Raw genomic sequence first — 17,350 nt, 5'->3', positions numbered from 1 at the left:
TCTCGGTGAGTTATTAGGTCCCTCAGCTGTAAACAGCAACAAACTGCAGTAATGACATTTAGCCCCAGGAAAGAGCAAAGTCAAACAGATTGAGTTTAGCTCTCATTCCATTGCTAATACTCTTCCCCTTTCCCTGTCCCCCCCCCCCCCCCCACCACCACATCCTTCCTGCAGTGCTGGCTGGGTTGTCTGAGTTGCGTGGGAAGGATGGGCTGATCCTGGATGTGGTTGACCTGGGCTCACGGGGGATGTGGGACATGCAGCAGGTCACGTCTTTCCCCACCCATTTCCAGGAGTGCTTCGCAGACGCCCTGCGACACAGGCACCCCGTGCACCTCCGGGTATCCGCTCCACGCCCTAAAACTTCTCACCCCATAGACGCACTGTTGCATTGCATTACATTACATTACAGGCATTTAGCAGACGCTCTTATCCAGAGCGACGTACAACAAGTGCATTAGTTCAAGGTGCAGAGGTGCAAAAGAAACACACTAGAGTGAAGAGTGTTGCAGTTTGCATATGTCACAATCACATATGAAGTTGATTACAAGCTTGCAATCTTTTTATCAACATCTTATCCATGTATATATATATGGATACATACATATTTCATATTATCCATTTATAGAGCTGGATAATTTGAAGCACTTGAAGAATTTGGCTGTGTAACTGTACCTCACACAGGGGTACAGGAACTCAAATCCCCGCTGGGGATTTGAAACTACAGCACAGCCTCGGAGTTTACGAGCCCGCGCGCTCAACCACCACGCCAGGCTTCTGCCCGCTGTTATCGTTCAGACAGTGACCTGCACAGCGCACCGGCTGAGCTGTTGGTCACCAGTCGGCACCCTGAGCCGACCAGAGGAGGATGGGTTTCCCCCTCCTTGAGCCTGGTTCCTTCCAAGGTTTCTCCCCATCTGCCACAGGGAGTTTTTCCCTTGCCACTGTTGCCTCAGGCTTGCTCCTGTGGGGGTTCAGGCCAGGGTTGTCTGGTAAAGCGTATTGTGACAACTGCTGTAAAATACGCTATACAAATAAAATTTGATTGATTGATTGATTGACTGTTTCCCTGGTGAACTGAGTCAGGTGGGTGGCGGCCGGGGGGAGTCACCTGGTGCTGTGTGTGCGCGTGCGCCCGCAGGCGTTCCAGGCCCCCCGCGGCGGCGCGGAGTGGCGCTTCCTCGCCCTGCGGAAGCGGTTGGTCCTGTACTGTCTGCGCGAGGACGGATCCGCCTGGCTGTGCCTTCCGCAGCACGACCCCCTCTCCCTCCGCCAGGCCGTGTTCGCGTCCCCGGAGCGCGCTGCCCTCCACTTCAACACTGTCGGTGCGTAGCGTTGCCCGTCTAACCTGCCCGGGCACTGCTGCTGCTGCTGCTGGTGCGGCTGACGTGCTGATGTATATTTGCTGCGCTAGGTTATTATGGTGGGCAGTGGAAGAACCGATGTGCTTGGGTTCTTCTGTCTCTATGCAGAGTTATGTCTACTCTTCTGCTGTGCTTGCTCCTGGAGAGAGCGTCATGTGTATGCCATTCATGTTTCTGTATGAGGTTATGTGGGAGTCCTGTTCCTGAAACGCTCTGTTACTGTCAGAGGAAGATCACAGAGGAAGTGTAGAAGTGGGCATTGTGCAGAACAGCAGTTCTGAACAGCAAGGCCGGGAGAGGAAGGTAGCAGGGATAACGTTAGGACACAGTGGCTTTCTGTCAGGGATACCTCACTCACACCCCACTGCTCAGTGTGTCCTGTTTTGTCCCTGGTGTGACCCCCCTCCAAAACAAAATAAAAAAGTAAAATAAAAAAGAACAATATCTATGTATTATTTGCAGTTTTTCCATTTTTTTCCCCTAATGATTTGAAATAAATTTCTCTGTTGTGTCGCAATATAATGCAGGCTTATTCACTGGGGCCATCTGTGATTGCATATTTTTTACTTCACATCCAAAACATAATTGTCACAGGATTGTGACTGGTGAATAGTCGTGTGAATCACAGTTTCATTCCACACATTACACGAAGCAGCAACACAAAGCGCACGGTACATCCACAAGGTGTCAGCACATTCATAGTTTTCGGGGGATCTTTTCAAATTCTGTTGAATGTAGGCAGTTGGTGAGGGCGGGGCTTGGCGGGCTCGCTGAATCAACTGTCATTTTGCTCAGGGCGGGATCCGCCCATTGGTGGCAGTCTGCAGGAGGTGATGTCACAGCTGGATTCTGAGATCACCGATGCTTTCCTGAAAAGGGAGATTCTGCAGGGCTACCGGTAAGCAGCAGCAATGCAGATACCATCCAGCATAACACATTCCAGAGGGTGATCATTGCAAAATCAGTAATCAATCGCATACAAATACAATGATAATGTTGGAGGCAGAACAGTCCTACACTCGTTTCGTCCATATCAGGAAATATCAGTTTTGTCCCTGGTATTGGCCAGAGGGTCAATGGCCCCCCGCCCCCCCCCCCCCACACACCCGTTCTTGTCCCCCCCCCACTTTAAATCCTCTTACTCTTTTTCAGCAAATATCCCTCCTCTTTACCATTCATAATTCAGTGTGTTCAAATCAATGTATATTTCTGGACAAATTATTTTATCTGACCCTTTACACCACCTGCCCCAGTTTGAGAGGTTGTTTTGTCCACAATGCCCCCCCCCCCGGGTATAAACACTAGGACACTAGGTCCTGAAGTTTTGGGGGTGGGGGGGGGGGGTGTAGATTAGGTCCCGAACTTGTCCTCACCTCTGCGAGGCCGTGTGTGTTCCCTTGTGCTCGCCGCCCAGGCTGGTGGCCCTGAGGGGCCTGCTGAGCGGAGAGGAGGCCCGCCTGGCGGACTGCTGGAGGGTGTGCCGCAGCGTCTGCGCTCAGACCGAGCTCCTCTGCGCAGTCGCTGACTGCCTGCAGGTCAGAAACGCGTGGGCTCGCGCTTCGATCACACGCCCTGCGCTCGGGGGGGGGGGGGGGGGGGTGGGTAGGAGTCGACTTCAGACGACACAAATTGACTTGCGCTTTGCCTGCACGCGCTGATCCAGGGTCTCTTCGAGCTGTGTGGGGAAGATGAGGGGTCAGGACCAAGGCGGACTGTTGCAAAGTACCTGCCTGCCATTGGTAAGGGTGTTGTGAATATTTGTTGAGAGGGAAAGTGGATTTTGTAATTAAGCAATTTTATGCAACTAAAAAAAAAATTAAAAAAAAAAAATCAGACTCTAATATCCAACTCCCTTCACTCTGGGGTTGAAAAATGATGGATGCGCCTTTGGAAGGCATGTTTTTTGAAATCACGGTTTTACAGCTGAATAATACACATAGCATAACCCAAGGCATGAAGTGTTTCACACAGATTTACTATATAACAGGGATTTTAACTAATGTCATCTGTGCCGAAAAGTTTGAATCTTATTTTACTGGATTATCCTCTTTTGATCTCCAGAGCACATGTTTGAGGGGTTCTCCTGGATGTTAAGGCGAACACTGGAGCATCCGGAGGCTCTTGCGCCCCCTGGCGTGTGGGAGGTGGTACTGAAGGGCCGGGAGGCTGTGGCCTGGGGAAGCAGGGCGGTGTGGGTGAGGGGGATGGTTGGGGTGTGCCACGCCCTTTCGGAGACTCTGTCCCAGGACCTGCACTCTCTCTGTCCCGGGGTACAGGCCCTGCTGGAGAGACTGCACGCAGCACAAGAGAGAGACACGGTTAGGGCTCACATCTCCTGCGTAGGAACCGTACCCCAAAACCCACCGGTCCTCTCTCACCGCACCCCCGAACGCTCGGTCCAGAGCCCCGATCGGAGCACGCCCCTCACCGGGGCTCAGGCCCTGGCACTCTTCTGACATCATCAGCCTATCAGCGTCCCGCACGCATCGCGCCATTGCCTAGCAACCCAGCTGGCTTCCGAAGAAACTGCTGGGACCCTCAGCGGAGTGGGGATGAGCTGCCTATGAGCTTTTTGCCTGTTGTGATCTATTCTTGGTTTTTGGCAGTGAAGATTCTCCACGGCCTCATAACGACACGCGCACTGTCGAACCGAACGCGCTCTTCTAATTACGAGCGATGAGTCATTACCGTGTTTTCTGTCATCTTGACTGGGGAGAGCGAGCTGATGGGTTTGTAATGAACTGTCTCGGTACCTTGGAAAGGGAAAAATGAAGTGAAGGGAGATGCAGGCTCTCTCTAGTTCAGATGGGCTTCGTGAGTGTCGTTGCATGAGTTCAGTTACAGCACTGCACTTGGCTTGAGAAAGTTGATTTAAATGCTGAGGTAAATACCCAGATTTGGCCTCCGGACGTTTCATTTTAATATAACATGACAGCATTATGTAATGACTCTCTAAAAGAGAGTTTGACAAACGGGTGAATTTTATATAATGTACGTGTTGCCTTTAATTATTGTGAATACTGAGATCATTGTAATGATCAAATAAAATGAATCAGGGTGTTCAATTCCCTAAATAAAATGCAGTAGTGTCGTGTATTTTATTTTCTTGTCTTTTTTCTCTAACCTTTTTTTGGGATTCCTGCTACCCCCGCATCTGCGGTTTTCTTTCCTGTTTAGGTGACTTCACATCCTTTCTCACTGACACCGAGGACGTTCACAGCCGAATGAAATGAAAAAATGTAGAAAGAACGTGTTCCTGTTTCGTGAGAAGAGCATATTGCATATTGCATATTGCATGCTGAATTTGTGCCTGCTGGTTCCACAAACCACACACATCCGCACGCGCACACACACACACACACACACACATACCCAACTTGCCACAGTTCACTTCCAGCCGAAGGACTGTGCCGTTAGGTGAATGCTAACTGTCCTGCGCCCTGGGGAATGGCAGTCTGTGCACATCCCTGCTCAGTGAAGGATTTTGTTCTCCTGGCCAGCAGCATACTGTTGTTGTGCGGTAAGTTTTTCCTCTTTCCTGACTGTGCCTAAATGTTACTGAATTTGCTGTTTTTTTGTACGTTTTTCACTGTGACTGTCCTGGTCTTGCTCACGTGTGGTCTGATTTGTATTTTCAAGGAGACTAGGGACAAACCAAACAGGACTTGTTGAAACTTATTGAAATGGTGCAGGTTTGTACAGAAACCTTACACCCTGAACAAAAGGTAACACTGGAAGAGCAAAACGGATATTGCTTTAAGAAAACATTGTCTCTATCTGGCTTTCTCTTAAAGGTGAATTGAGATTTTTCGGAAAACCGTTGTAAAGTCTGAAACAGAAGTGATGATGATGATTCTTGGTCTCCTGCTCTTCACCAGATCTGGTCTGTTTAGCAGACCCCCGCCCGTCCGATCTCCCAGCACCCTCTCTGACCCGGCAGACCCCTCAGGGAGGGGGCGCGATAGACCTGCTGTGCCGCGCCCCCGACGGCCATGCGGGAGTCCTGTTCCATCTCGTCAGGCGGGCAGCGCAGGTGGGCCAGGAGGACAAGGTGGAGCAGGTGGACCTGGTGGAGTTTCCACAGGAGCGGCAGGAGGCCCACTTCAGTCTGAGAGGGGAGGCCGGGCTCAGCCAGGAGTCCCACTGCTGCATATACCTGGACCGCCACCGGAGGTACAGCGAGTACAGCCCCTGCATACGTCTGAGCGGTGAGTGTGTGGGCTGGGCCGAGGCACCGCTGCCCTCAGCCGGAACGCTTGACTGGAACACTCACTTCCAGTTCGGCAGTTAATGGCAGTTTGTTGCCTTGGTGACCCCTGTGTTTAACACAGTGGTGTTTGGCCTGGCTGTAGTACTTTACTTTGTTATTTTGTTTAGAGGGCACATTTACTGGTGCTAGCGCTAGTGGCTGCATTAGTACAACTGACCTCAGCCCAGCATGTGATGGAGGCCTCAACATAAGGAAAGCACTAAGGGCTGCTTTATTTCTGCAAATATTTGATCATATCTGTGCAGTGCGATTCAAAATCTTTACTGAAATTAGCTGAAAATGACTAGAATTTATAACAGATTTTCCATAAGAATTTTATCCCTCGTTCCATTAATTCATTGCTCAACCGACGTCTGTTAAGTTTGTCTTTTTTAATAGTCTTGGAGATTCCAAAAAATATTTATTGTGGATTTTTCTATCCAGTTTGATCATTCTGGGTGAACATTAGTTCTTTTTTTTTAGCAAAGCCATTTAGTGTTTATGAAGTAATTAGTGAACAAAAACAGGATGTTGTCAGTCTGAAGCTTGTCCCTGGGCAGTGGAACGTGACTAGATTGGAAAGACAAAATGGCATCATTCTTTATCCAAAAGCCTGCATCAATGGTCAGCTAAGTGAAATTGGTCTGAATTCAGTGCTCCCTAATGGCTTTCAGCTACAAATGCTCATGTTTCATCAGTCACTGGGATGGGCCATATTGCAAATAACAATCCAATCTCCACAGAGAAATCTTCCTTTGATACTAACAGAGTTAACTGAAGGACGCAAAGACGACCTGGCATTTCTTTACAACGCTGTGGCTAATTAACCAAGAGAAGACAGATTTCCACGTTTGTTTCTTTAAGACTGGACTTGGACGTTGCCTTGTAAATGGCCCTCCGAGCTGCTCCAAAACTGCTCTCCAACTACTATAAAATGTCATAAGACTCATAAAGCATCGTTTCACAGGCTGTCCATAAAATATCAGTCCAAGTGCTATCTTCTGCTATAAAATGTTTTTATGGGCTTGCACCATAATCACTGAAGGATCTGGTAATAGCCCGTGCTATAACTCTGTTTTTAGCAATGGAGCCACTGAAAGCGTGGAATTGTTAGCCGCAGTTTCTACATTTATCAAAGGCTGTCTTTCATTAAAGTCCAGATTTCCAACAGTTGTCTTCTGCCTTTTCTTGTTGCTTTGGTAACTGTCTCATTGGTAAATATCTGCAGTTGTTCTCCATCAAACATCCTAATCTGGTTTTCATAATCGCATAATCTGTAAATAGCAGACTGCAACAAAGAGAGAAAAAAAATCTCCTGTTCGTGTACAATACACTTTCACTTGGTCCTAGTTTGCCCAAAACGGCCACTTTCATTGTCCCAAATATGTACAAATTACAATGATTAACTATTACAATTCAGAATAACTGCTGTGTTGATGTAACACGGAACCCACATTTGCTGAGTTTGTTATGTTTTATGTTCAGCAATTGATTTGAAATCTATTTAACTGGAAGCCACATAAAGTAAGGATTGATTTAAAAACCGGTATACTACTGGCAACCTCCCTTCCGCTTTGAAAAACAGCCACAACTGACTCTCAAGTTACCAAGTTTCTGAATTAATATTTCCTCTCCACATTGTGATGGGTGTGTCTTCCTACCACTGCTAGTATCTGTGGAACTGCCTCTGTATATGTACACACACACACACACACACACACTTGCTCTCAAGCACATACTCACACACAGGCTCTCTCGGTCACACATTCATACAAACAGGTGCACATACACACACACACACACACACACACACGCACACAGTCACATTATCATCAACGGAGAGCTGGTTGCAGGTGGTGGAGGATAGGTTACAATAACATGAGGTGTGACAGTTAAAGAGAGACAAAACTGTTGAAGCAAAGCTGAACCACATCTAAACTACAGTTTACCTGACACAGCTCTCACAAAGAGAACGAACTGACCCCCTCCCCCCATCAGCTCTTACTCTTAGTCATAAGCAGGCCTGTGTAGTGTACTAGTGTACTTAATTCTTTTTAAAAAACTGTACGTTTGCTGTTGCATGTGTTCTGTGGTTTATTTCAGCTGCAGCTAACATTTTCTTTTTACATTTCAGATTTAGAATGAAACGCAAGAAAAAATTTTCTTTATTTTTTTTTGCATTGTATTATATGCAGACTTTGGGCTTCGTGTTTCAATTGCTTCTGATCCATAAAAGGACATAAGATGTCCTATGTAATCCCTTTGTTCTTTCGCTGTGCTCCCGTCTTCGTCCACAGACCCAGCCCCCGCCCCCGCCTCTCCTCCGCTACAGCCGTCCCTGTCGGTGGAGCCCCACGGGGGCAGGGTAGTCAGTGGCCAAAGCCTGTCCTTCCACTGCTCCGCCCCTCCGTCCCAAAGCCCCGCCCCCCAGGCCTTCTTCCTGCTGAGGACGGGGGCGCAGTCCGAGGGCTCCGTGGTCTCTCCGGCGTCCCCGGACCCCCCGGGCTCGGAGGCGTCCTTCCACGTGGGCCCCGTGAGGGGAGAGGAAGGGGGCTCCTACACCTGCGTGTACCGGGTCGTCCTGCCGGGCGGCGGCCACGCGAACTCCATCGCCAGCGCACCTGTCCACATCACCGTCTCAGGTGAGGGGAGAGCGAGCGATAGAGAGAGAATGAAAGAGAGAGAGAGATAGAGCGAGTGTGTGTGTGTGTGTGTGAGAGAGAGAGAGAGAGAGCGAGTGTGTGTGTGTGTGAGAGAGAGAGAGAGAGAGAGCGAGTGTGTGTGTGAAGAGAGAGAGAGAGAGAGAGAGAGATAGAGCATGTGTGTGTGTGTGTGTGTGTGAGAGAGAGAGAGAGAGAGAGAGAGAGAGCGAATGTGTGTGTGTGTGAGAGAGAGAGATAGAGCGAGTGTGTGTGTGTGAGAGAGAGAGAGAGAGAGAGAGCGAGTGTGTGTGTGAGAGAGAGAGAGAGAGAGAGAGAGTGTGTGTGTGTGTGAGAGAGAGAGAGAGAGAGAGAGAGTGTGTGTGTGTGTGTGAGAGAGAGAGAGAGAGAGAGAGAGAGAGAGAGAGAGAGAGAGAGCGAGTGTGTGTGTGTGTGAGAGAGAGAGAGTGGTCTTTGAGTCAGAGATGGCACTGTGATGAGGCCTCTTTCTCTGGGCTAGCATGGGGATAGCTGAGAAATAGAGGCGCAACTTCTGTCTTGGAGGGCCAAGATTTTTTGGGGTTTGTTTTCAGGGCTTCTGCAGTTACCATGTTTATATCACCAGCGGTTCTTACGCCTGCTGAGATTCTTACGCAGTTAGACCAGTGGCTCTCAGCCTCGGTCGTGAAGTACAACCATAATTGTGTGGTTAAACTTATTTTAACACAATGCAGTTTTTGGCTTGTTGCCATTTTACACAGATGGTTTCAGGTTTCAACGTTCTCAGCAAATGGGACCCATCTGATTTCATCTGTTAGTTTGTAATTGAATAAATTCAAAATGGAACCTCTGTCAACTGCAGTTATTTATCATGTAGCACATACAGCACAAAAAAATGAAAGCATAAGTTGGTCTGCCTGATTGATATTCCTGGGGTGTGAATATGGGACATTTATTTTTTCAGGGTATACATAGCTGTATCTGATACAATGTCAGATTTAATTGTGTAAATCATCCATGAATATAAACATATCTAATAAAGAACAATTAGCAGCTCATTACAAAACATAGCTTGTTATTATGCTTGGACCTGAAACCAGCACGCACAGTGGGTCTCCACAGGACCGGGGTTGAGAATCACTGGATTAGACCATGATACCCGAATTAGCCAAACAACATAAATGCGATTTTCAATGACAAAATCACAGAGGGCTTGAGTGGTCTCCTCGGGAACAACGGTTTAATTTGTTTATGACCCGTCCGCAGCCTGTGGCCTGAGCTGGAGCTGCGATTCTGAATGCTGTGCTCTCCGTCCTCACAGAGTTGCTGCCGCCGCCCACGCTCTCCCTGCTGGATCCGGACCCTGGAGACCAAGTGGTAACTGTGGAGTGCACGGGCCCGCAGGCATACCCCGGGGCCCGGTTCGCCCTGTTTCGGCTGGGCTCCTTGCTCCCCGTGTCCTCACGCCAAGCTGAACCCGCCCGCCATGCGGTGTACCTCACCCTACCCGTCCTCCGGCCTGACCCAGGCCCAGACCCAGACCCAGACCCAGAGCAGTACCAGTGCCAGTACAGCGTGCTCCTCGGCGAATCAGAGCGCAGCCTGCCTATCACTGTACCCAGCCACACAGGTGTGTGTGCGTGTGTGTGTGTTTGTGTTTATGAGGGAGTGTGTGTGTGTATTTGTGAGAGTGTGTGTGTGTGTGTGTGTGTGTGTGAGAGAGAGAGGGAGTGTGAGAGAGTGTGTGTGTGTGTGTGTGTGTGTCTGTCTGTGTGTGAGATAGAGAGTAAGAGAGACAGCATGTGTGTGCCTGTGTGTGTGTGCATGTGTGAGAGAGTGTGTGAGTGTGCGTGTGTGAGAGAGTGTGTGTGACTGTGTGTGAGAGATAGAGAGTGAGAGAGACAGCATGTGTGTGCCTGTACGTGTGTGTGCATGCGTGAGGGAGTGTGTGCGTGAGTGTGTGTGTGTGTGCGTGTGTGAGAGAGTGTGTGTGAGTGTGTGTGTGAGATAGAGAGTGAGAGAGAGAGACAATGTGTATGTGTATATATCAGTGCGTGCGTATGAGACAGAGGGAGTGAGAGAGAACCAGTGTGTGTGCGTGTGTGCTGCAATTTGTGAGTTTCACTATTACTGTAGTTGAACCAGTCTAGTCCTCTCAGCTGTTTTGTGCTGACTGCTTTTATGTATTTTCATTCAGGAACAAACTTCATCCCTGCTGAAGTCTCTCCTCCCCCCTCCCCTTCTCCTTTCTCAGGTAACAAATCAAAATGTTAATTCTCACCACAGAATCTCTCCCAGCCTGTCCTGCTGAAAGCAGCACACACACATTAGGTATTGTTTAATGGCATCAGAATTCCAGTATACCTCCGATTGCGCTCTCCGTGTGACTGCAGAGCCTGAAAGGAAACTATTAATTAGTCTCAGTCTGCTGTCTCCCTTCACCTGTGTTTACTTCCTGTCTGTCCTCTCACGATGTCCACCCTTCAGCAGTTTTATTATATGCTTCTCCACAGACTCCCCTTATCCACAGACAAAATACATCAATTTTAAATTGATCATTAATACAGCTGGGCATTTACTTACAGTTCGGTATTGTGCCTCACTAAGGAGTGCCACAGCTGTGCCCCTTTGAATTGTTGGATTCAAACTTGCATGCCTGTGACAACTCTTGTATTCCTTAACCAGTACCCCTTGTTGGCCCCTGTGCTCCTAGGATGCATGTGTGTGTGTGTGATTGGTGCAGGGTGTGTGTGTGTGTGTGTTGTGTGTCTGATGTGTGGTGTGTTGGTATGTGTGTGCAGTGTGTGATTGTGCATGGTGCATGTGGTGTTGTGTGTGCTGTGCGCAGTGTCGTGTGTGGCATTATGTGTGGTGGTTGTGTGTGTGTTGTGCGTGTGTGTGGGCGTGGTGTGCGCGTGAGCTGGATTGTGTTCATCGGTCCTCCTGCAGCTCCTGACTGGCCCCTGATTGCTGGCTGTGTATCTGCAGTGCTGCTGTTCCTGGTCGTGCTCACAGGGCTGGGCATCGGAGTGCACAGGAGAGGTACGGTGCAGAGCAGCAGCACACAGGAACATATTTATATTTATAGATTCATTTTTAATAGATGTAAACCCTGAATGTCATATAAATAAATAATAATAATAATAATAATAATAATATGCCCAAGCGTGGGTTTCTCATAGGCTTGCAGCAGTGGGTCACAGTTGGCTTAAGGCAGGTTCAATAGCTCCTCCCAGGTGTGCACCAGCTGTTCTTGGGCTATTGGCTGTTAGCTGCAATACAGGTCATGTGTTACTTCCAGGGTTACTGGTTGGCTGTAGGGTGAGTGCATCTCAGGAGTGCGCACACATCAGCGAGAGTGTACCTACTGTGGGCGGGGCCAAGACCTGAGAGGCACGACCTCAATTCCCAAATTAGTTTGACGAGAGGGGAACCTTTGTTCAAAATTAAATAAATACTACAGTAGTCAACTGCCGGACTTCAAAAGGGGTTTTTAACAGCGGTGCATTTCTGTTTCTCTTTCAGTAAAAGCGCTGGCTGTGAAAAAGCAGAGGAGGTGGGCGAAAGACTGGAAACAAACCATATTTAAATGATATTTCTGTTACTGATATATACAGTGTAGACACTGTCTTTTTCAGTGTGCTTAATGTAAGAGCTGAAACAAGCCTACATGGTAATGTTCCCCTCAATGCCTTTTGTTGTGTGCAGGGAGGAAGCTCCTTTGTGGAAGCATCATCACGCTGTGGACCACACCCTCGGCAAGTCTTTTCAGTGTTGTGGGCTCTGTGTTGCTTTTTGAATTGTGGGACCGGCATTCCTGTGTCATTATTACTGCTTTTCAGTGGCCACCGCCGATACGTTTCATGACTGACTGATTGTTTATCCAAACGAGGGTCATAACAGGGTCAGCAGTGTGCGTGCGCGCATGCGTGCGCGTGCATGCTAGTGCATGTGTGTGTGTGTGTGTGTGTGTGTTTATATATGTGGGTCTATATATGTGTGTGTGTGTGTCAGTGTGTGTAGTGTGTGTGTATGCATGCGTGTGTGTGCGTGTCTGTGCATGTGTCTGTATGTGTGTGCGCATACATGTGTGTCTGTATGTGTGTGCATTTGTGTCATCTTTTATATTATTCTGTTCATCCTGCCTGCTCTATTGTGCTTTCCCAGACCTAACCTTGAGGCGCATAAGCATCGGCTCCCAGGTAACTTCCAGTACATTCATCTCTCTTTCTCCTTCTCTCTCTCTAATTCAAATTCAAATTCAAATTCAAATTCAAATTCAAATTCAAATTCAAATTCAAATTCAAATTCAAATGTCTTTATTGGCATGACGTAACACTGTACATATTGCCAAAGCAAGTGTTTGAACATTGAAAAGCTAAACATTAATTAGAAAACATACTACAGTAAATAGTAGAAAATACAGTGGATGGAAGTAGAAAATAGATAGTCATAAAATAAATAAATAAATAAATAAATAAATAATTAAACAAATTAAACTTAATATCAACACAAAACAAAACAAATAAACTGTCATCAAATATCAGGTGACTGCCACTCACTGTCCCTCAGTTTATGGCAGGCAGCAACATAGACTCTCTCTCTCTCTCTCTCTCTCCTCTGTCCCTCTCTCTCTCTCTCTCTCTCTCTCTCTCTCTGTCTCTCTTTCTCTCAAATTTTCTGCTTTTGCATGAATTTCCGTCTGGGGTGTCATTGTGCGCATCACACGTTCAAAAGAGCTATTCTTAATTCAATACTACCTGTCCTTTGTACCAATCTCAGGCTCTGAGCCGCCCACAGCATCCTCGCTATAATCAGAAACCTGTGTTCATGAGCGGAATTCTATTAATGGACACCTGTTGCAGGAGGAAGTCTGTCAGACAGTGGTTGTTCTTAGTAAAGCATGATATAAAAAGCCCGTTGGCAGTCTATAGTGAGCTTTTGCGCTGTGAAAGTTCTGGCCTGCCTGACGTGTGCTTCCTCTCTTCATAAACCGCACAGCTCTTAGCGCAGTCCAGCCTGTGCTGCGAGGAAATGCGCTCCTCCCTTTCGCCACATTGCGCAAAAAAGGCCATGACCTCCTCGTTGCTCCACACGGGAAACACGCGCTGCGCTGTGCAAGCGTAACGTCGAGCGTCACCAGTCGCATGAGTCTGAGATATCGCCGCCTGCGGCGTGCTCACCGGTGTTGTAACCCGGGGAGAAATGTGCCACCCTGCCACACTCAACGCAGCAAAACCTTCGCCGTCAAAACCAGCTCTGACTGTGGCCACCACGTGTAATCTATTCATTACATTACATTACAGGCATTTAGCAGACGCTCTTATCCAGAGCAACTTACACAACTTTTTTTACATAGAATTTTACATTGTATCCATTTATACAGCTGGATATATACTGAAGCAATTTCGGTTAAGTACCTTGCTCAAGGGTACAACGGCAGCGTCCTTACCCGGGAATCGAACCTGCGACCTTTCGGTTACAAGCCCAGTTCCTTACCCACTGTGCCACACTCCGTCCTATAGCCGAGTTAAACGTAGACCTGTCAGGGTTGATTTTAAAACTGGACCTATCGCTGCATAGACATTACATTACATTACATTACATTTATTTGGCAGACGCTTTTGTCCAAAGCGACGTACAAAAAGTGCATTTCATGGTCATGGACAACTACAATACACAGGTTCGATAAGATGCAATACTTATTTCGTACATGCTATTTCTAGCCAAGGAACACAGTTTAGTTCACACAGTGAACACTATTCTGACCTAACCTCTGCCAAGCCAACTAGGCAGAAGAACAAGCTACAGTATTAGGACAAATACAAATTACCAAAGAGTGCTGGAATGGGGGGTACATGTAACAAGTGTCATGAAAGGGGGGGATTTAAAGTGAAAGACCTCTCCTTCCACGGCTTTCTGCTCGGAGTGATTAAATGATTCGCTTGACAAAATGGATGCCAGGCCATCCGCTCTGCTTCCTGCTCCTTACAGACAGCCTGTGCCCTGACCAGACCTGGGTCAAATACCTATTTGTTTTGGATTCAAATACTTTTCTACGCTTTACTGATCTTGTCTGGTGTGTTGGAACCAATTAAATACTCTGAAAAAAGTGCAGACCCCGTCTTCTGGTCATATTGGCAGGCTCAGTTACACCAGGCAAGATCAACAGAGCACAGAAAAGCATTTGAACCCTAAACAAATACGTACTTGACCCAGGTCTGGCCCTGAATCAGCACGTGCTGTACGTGCACAGGATTCATTCTGAGCTGCTGGTTTTAATACAGTAAGCCTTGGTTTAAACTATCACATCGGGATATTTAGCTACCAAGGAGGCCTTGGCTGCTAGTTCTGTTTGTTGAGCTGTCACCCCCGCTGGTCACCGGGGGGGGGGGGGCTCAAAGATGAAAGCTGTTAACAGCACAGGGGAGAAAAACCTCCTGAGCGGCCTATGTGTGTGCATGCCTTAGGCCTACCTCCTAAGAGCATAAGAACATAAGAGCGTTTTATGGTAAGAATGGGCCTTTCATGCCTTTAAAAACACACCATCTCTCCATTTCAGATCCAAGGTGCAGCAGTAATTGGTTCTTTTAAATCTGGTCTCAAGACATAACCTTGTCTTATCTGCCTCTTTCTCTTGTAAAGCACCCTTTAACATTGACCAATATAAAAGAGCTTGTATTGTATTAATTGTTTTGTCTTGTATTGTTTTGTCTTGTATTGTTTTGTATTGTATTGTTTTGTATTGTAATAACTGTTTCGTCTCGTGTTTTTTGTGTTGTCACTTTAGCTTGGGTCATATTGAGTCGAGCGTGTGTCTGGGCCTCAGAGATGTCCTCCTGTATCTGTAGAAATGCGTGCTGTGCATTTTGAGGTGTTACATTGGCATGCGCTGGCACTGTTCCAGTTCGCCAGTCTGTTCGAGTCTCCAGCTTTTAATTAAAAACACGCTAAATCTGCGACGGGGTCAGAGTGCCGACTTCTTCAACGAGACAGCACGACATTTTTCTTGGGAACGAGTCAAACTTCTCGTTTGAAAAAGGGGTGGGGTACAGAATAGGAACCAGGCTGCTGAGATGGGCTGGGCTGTAGGTGGGAGAAGGAGTGCGATGATTTTTAATGCTTTGTATGGTCGGATGGTGCTGTTAGGCCTGTTTAGCTTTAATAGTGTGTTTTGGTTGTGGGACTGTGAACTGAAATTGCCTGTATTCTCTGGGATGTGTTTTTGGGGGGTGTATGCAGGACGGGGGTCCTGGTTCCACAGCCCGCCTCAGAACGTCTTCACTGTCGGCTCCTCAGTGCCCTCTCTCTACGTTTGAGAACCCGGCCTGCTGACCACCACTTCCATGGACCTCCCCCCTACTCCTCCCCCCCTCTCTCTCTCTCTCTCTCTCTCTCTCTCTCTCTCTCTCTCTCTCTCTCTCTCTCTCAGTGAATGTTCCTGGGGTGTATTCTGGTCCTGCAACAAATATATTTGTGATATCACTGCAAATGAACCACATCGATCTGACACTCGCTTGCTTACAACTCATGACTCTGGGCGCAGAAATCTATTCCTAATCACTGTCAATAAACAATGTGACCATTTAAACACACACACACACACATACACACATGCACGCGCAAACACACACACACGTCATTTCTGTTTTTCGCTTTCAGTTCTGTTAATGTTTTTTTTTCTTCATTCTCATTCATCTTCTTGCGCACAATCATACCAGACCTTACTTTTCAAATATATTCACATATTGCACTTATAATTTAATTGGTATGTACATAGTTTCTAGTTGCATTAAGTTTGTGTGTGTACATATAAATCAAAGAGACTGTTCAAAGTGTGGAAACTGAAAAAAGCAATGTCAATGCATCCAATAAATGTATATCCTTTATTAACTATGATGCATAGTGACTTTTTCCCTAGTTTAGCCAGTTCTGGCTCTGTGTGTCTTTAAAATCAATTCATGGTTTCCCATTCATTAAGTGCTCATTCACTGGGTATTCACTCAGAGCTCAGATGTGATCCTTTCAACGTGTCACAAGAGGGCGCTGTAACCCACAGAAATAGAATTGCGCCACTTGCTCACCTTATTGCTCAGTGAAGTTACCGAAACTGTAAATCAGCATAGCTGACAATTCCAGTGGATCCTGACAATATGTGAGAACAGGGTGATATATTATGTAATGTTCAGAAATGTGTGACTTACATGGCTGTATTTTTCTCTCGGCATTTGAGTGAAGCTTATTTTAGTGTTGTCAGTTCCTAAACGGTAGTGACAGAGTTACCGTCTAGGTTGTCTTGGAGACGGATCCCTTGCCAGCAAAGGCAATGCTATCCTAATACCCTGAGAGGCCAAGAAAGACCAGAGAAGCCATAGAGCAGCTGTGCATCAGGTTTTTTGGGGTTTTATTGTGTGAACTGAGAAAGGCAAGACGTAATCGCAGTGCTTAGAGAGAGAGAAAATCCATTCCAAAGTGGCACTCCTTCAGATCGTTACTGTTTTTGCGCTTCTTCATTTAATACACCTCCGACACGGAGTTCCATTCTCAGAGAACATGCTTTTTCAGACAGAAATAAATGAAGAAATAGAAACATAGCAATATATATATATTTTCTGATCTCATTCAATCACAAGTCATTACTGTAAATCTCTACCGTGATTGTTTGAGACTAAATGAGTATAATGGATGCATCCAACATTACCCGAAAGAGTCAAAATGTTAAATATCACAGGGCTGATCGAGGATATTCTGGCAGAAGTTTGAGAGTGGTTCTTACCCCCATTATTGGGCACCATATATTGGAAATGTGGTCAATTTAAGGACAGGCAGCTTCCTACACCTCCTCCAGTTTCTATTGACCCATGCGACCATATAGAAGTGGGCGGTGGTTCGATTATCCAGACCCAATTCATCAGTTGTAGGAAGAAATTAGTACGTTTTATGATAAGATTCTGGGCGTGTATTGAAGCTTTAATGACGTCACGGACTCTCTTTATCTCATTGGGCGAAGGCTGTGCCCCCTGAGTCACTGCATCAGGTGTGATGACACAAAACATCACTCTCACAAAAGGGCTTGGCCTCGCAGCCATGAGTCATCC

At 47.0% G+C, this 17,350-nt stretch overlaps 2 protein-coding genes across 5 annotated transcripts; both read left to right on the top strand.

The window, feature by feature from the left end:
* The first annotated feature begins 142 nt into the window (after positions 1-142).
* LOC135248947 (uncharacterized) lies at positions 143-4,460 on the top strand. The gene is made up of 6 exons (XM_064324047.1): positions 143-341; positions 1,142-1,325; positions 2,160-2,262; positions 2,779-2,899; positions 3,028-3,103; positions 3,426-4,460. Exons 1-6 carry the CDS (start codon positions 249-251, stop codon positions 3,818-3,820), a joined length of 972 nt encoding a protein of 323 aa, XP_064180117.1. The 5' UTR covers positions 143-248; the 3' UTR covers positions 3,821-4,460.
* Positions 4,461-4,522: 62 nt separating this feature from the next.
* On the top strand, positions 4,523-16,145 carry LOC135248945 (alpha-1B-glycoprotein-like). Of its 4 annotated transcripts, none has more exons than XM_064324040.1 (10): positions 4,525-4,884; positions 5,243-5,572; positions 7,911-8,255; positions 9,574-9,882; positions 10,450-10,506; positions 11,202-11,294; positions 11,778-11,808; positions 11,961-12,010; positions 12,420-12,454; positions 15,495-16,145. In XM_064324040.1, the coding sequence occupies exons 1-10, from the start codon at positions 4,812-4,814 to the stop codon at positions 15,585-15,587; spliced, it is 1,416 nt and encodes a 471-aa protein (XP_064180110.1). In that variant the 5' UTR covers positions 4,525-4,811; the 3' UTR covers positions 15,588-16,145. The 4 variants fall into 4 exon arrangements, with proteins under 4 accessions (XP_064180114.1, XP_064180113.1, XP_064180110.1 ...); XM_064324042.1 differs by having other exon boundaries at positions 4,526-4,884; positions 7,917-8,255; XM_064324044.1 differs by lacking the exon at positions 9,574-9,882 and having other exon boundaries at positions 4,523-4,884.
* Positions 16,146-17,350: the final 1,205 nt, after the last annotated feature.

Source organism: Anguilla rostrata, chromosome 2 (assembly GCF_018555375.3).
Source record: "Anguilla rostrata isolate EN2019 chromosome 2, ASM1855537v3, whole genome shotgun sequence".
Lineage (NCBI taxonomy): Eukaryota > Metazoa > Chordata > Actinopteri > Anguilliformes > Anguillidae > Anguilla > Anguilla rostrata.
This window is presented reverse-complemented; position numbering and strand designations above follow the sequence as displayed.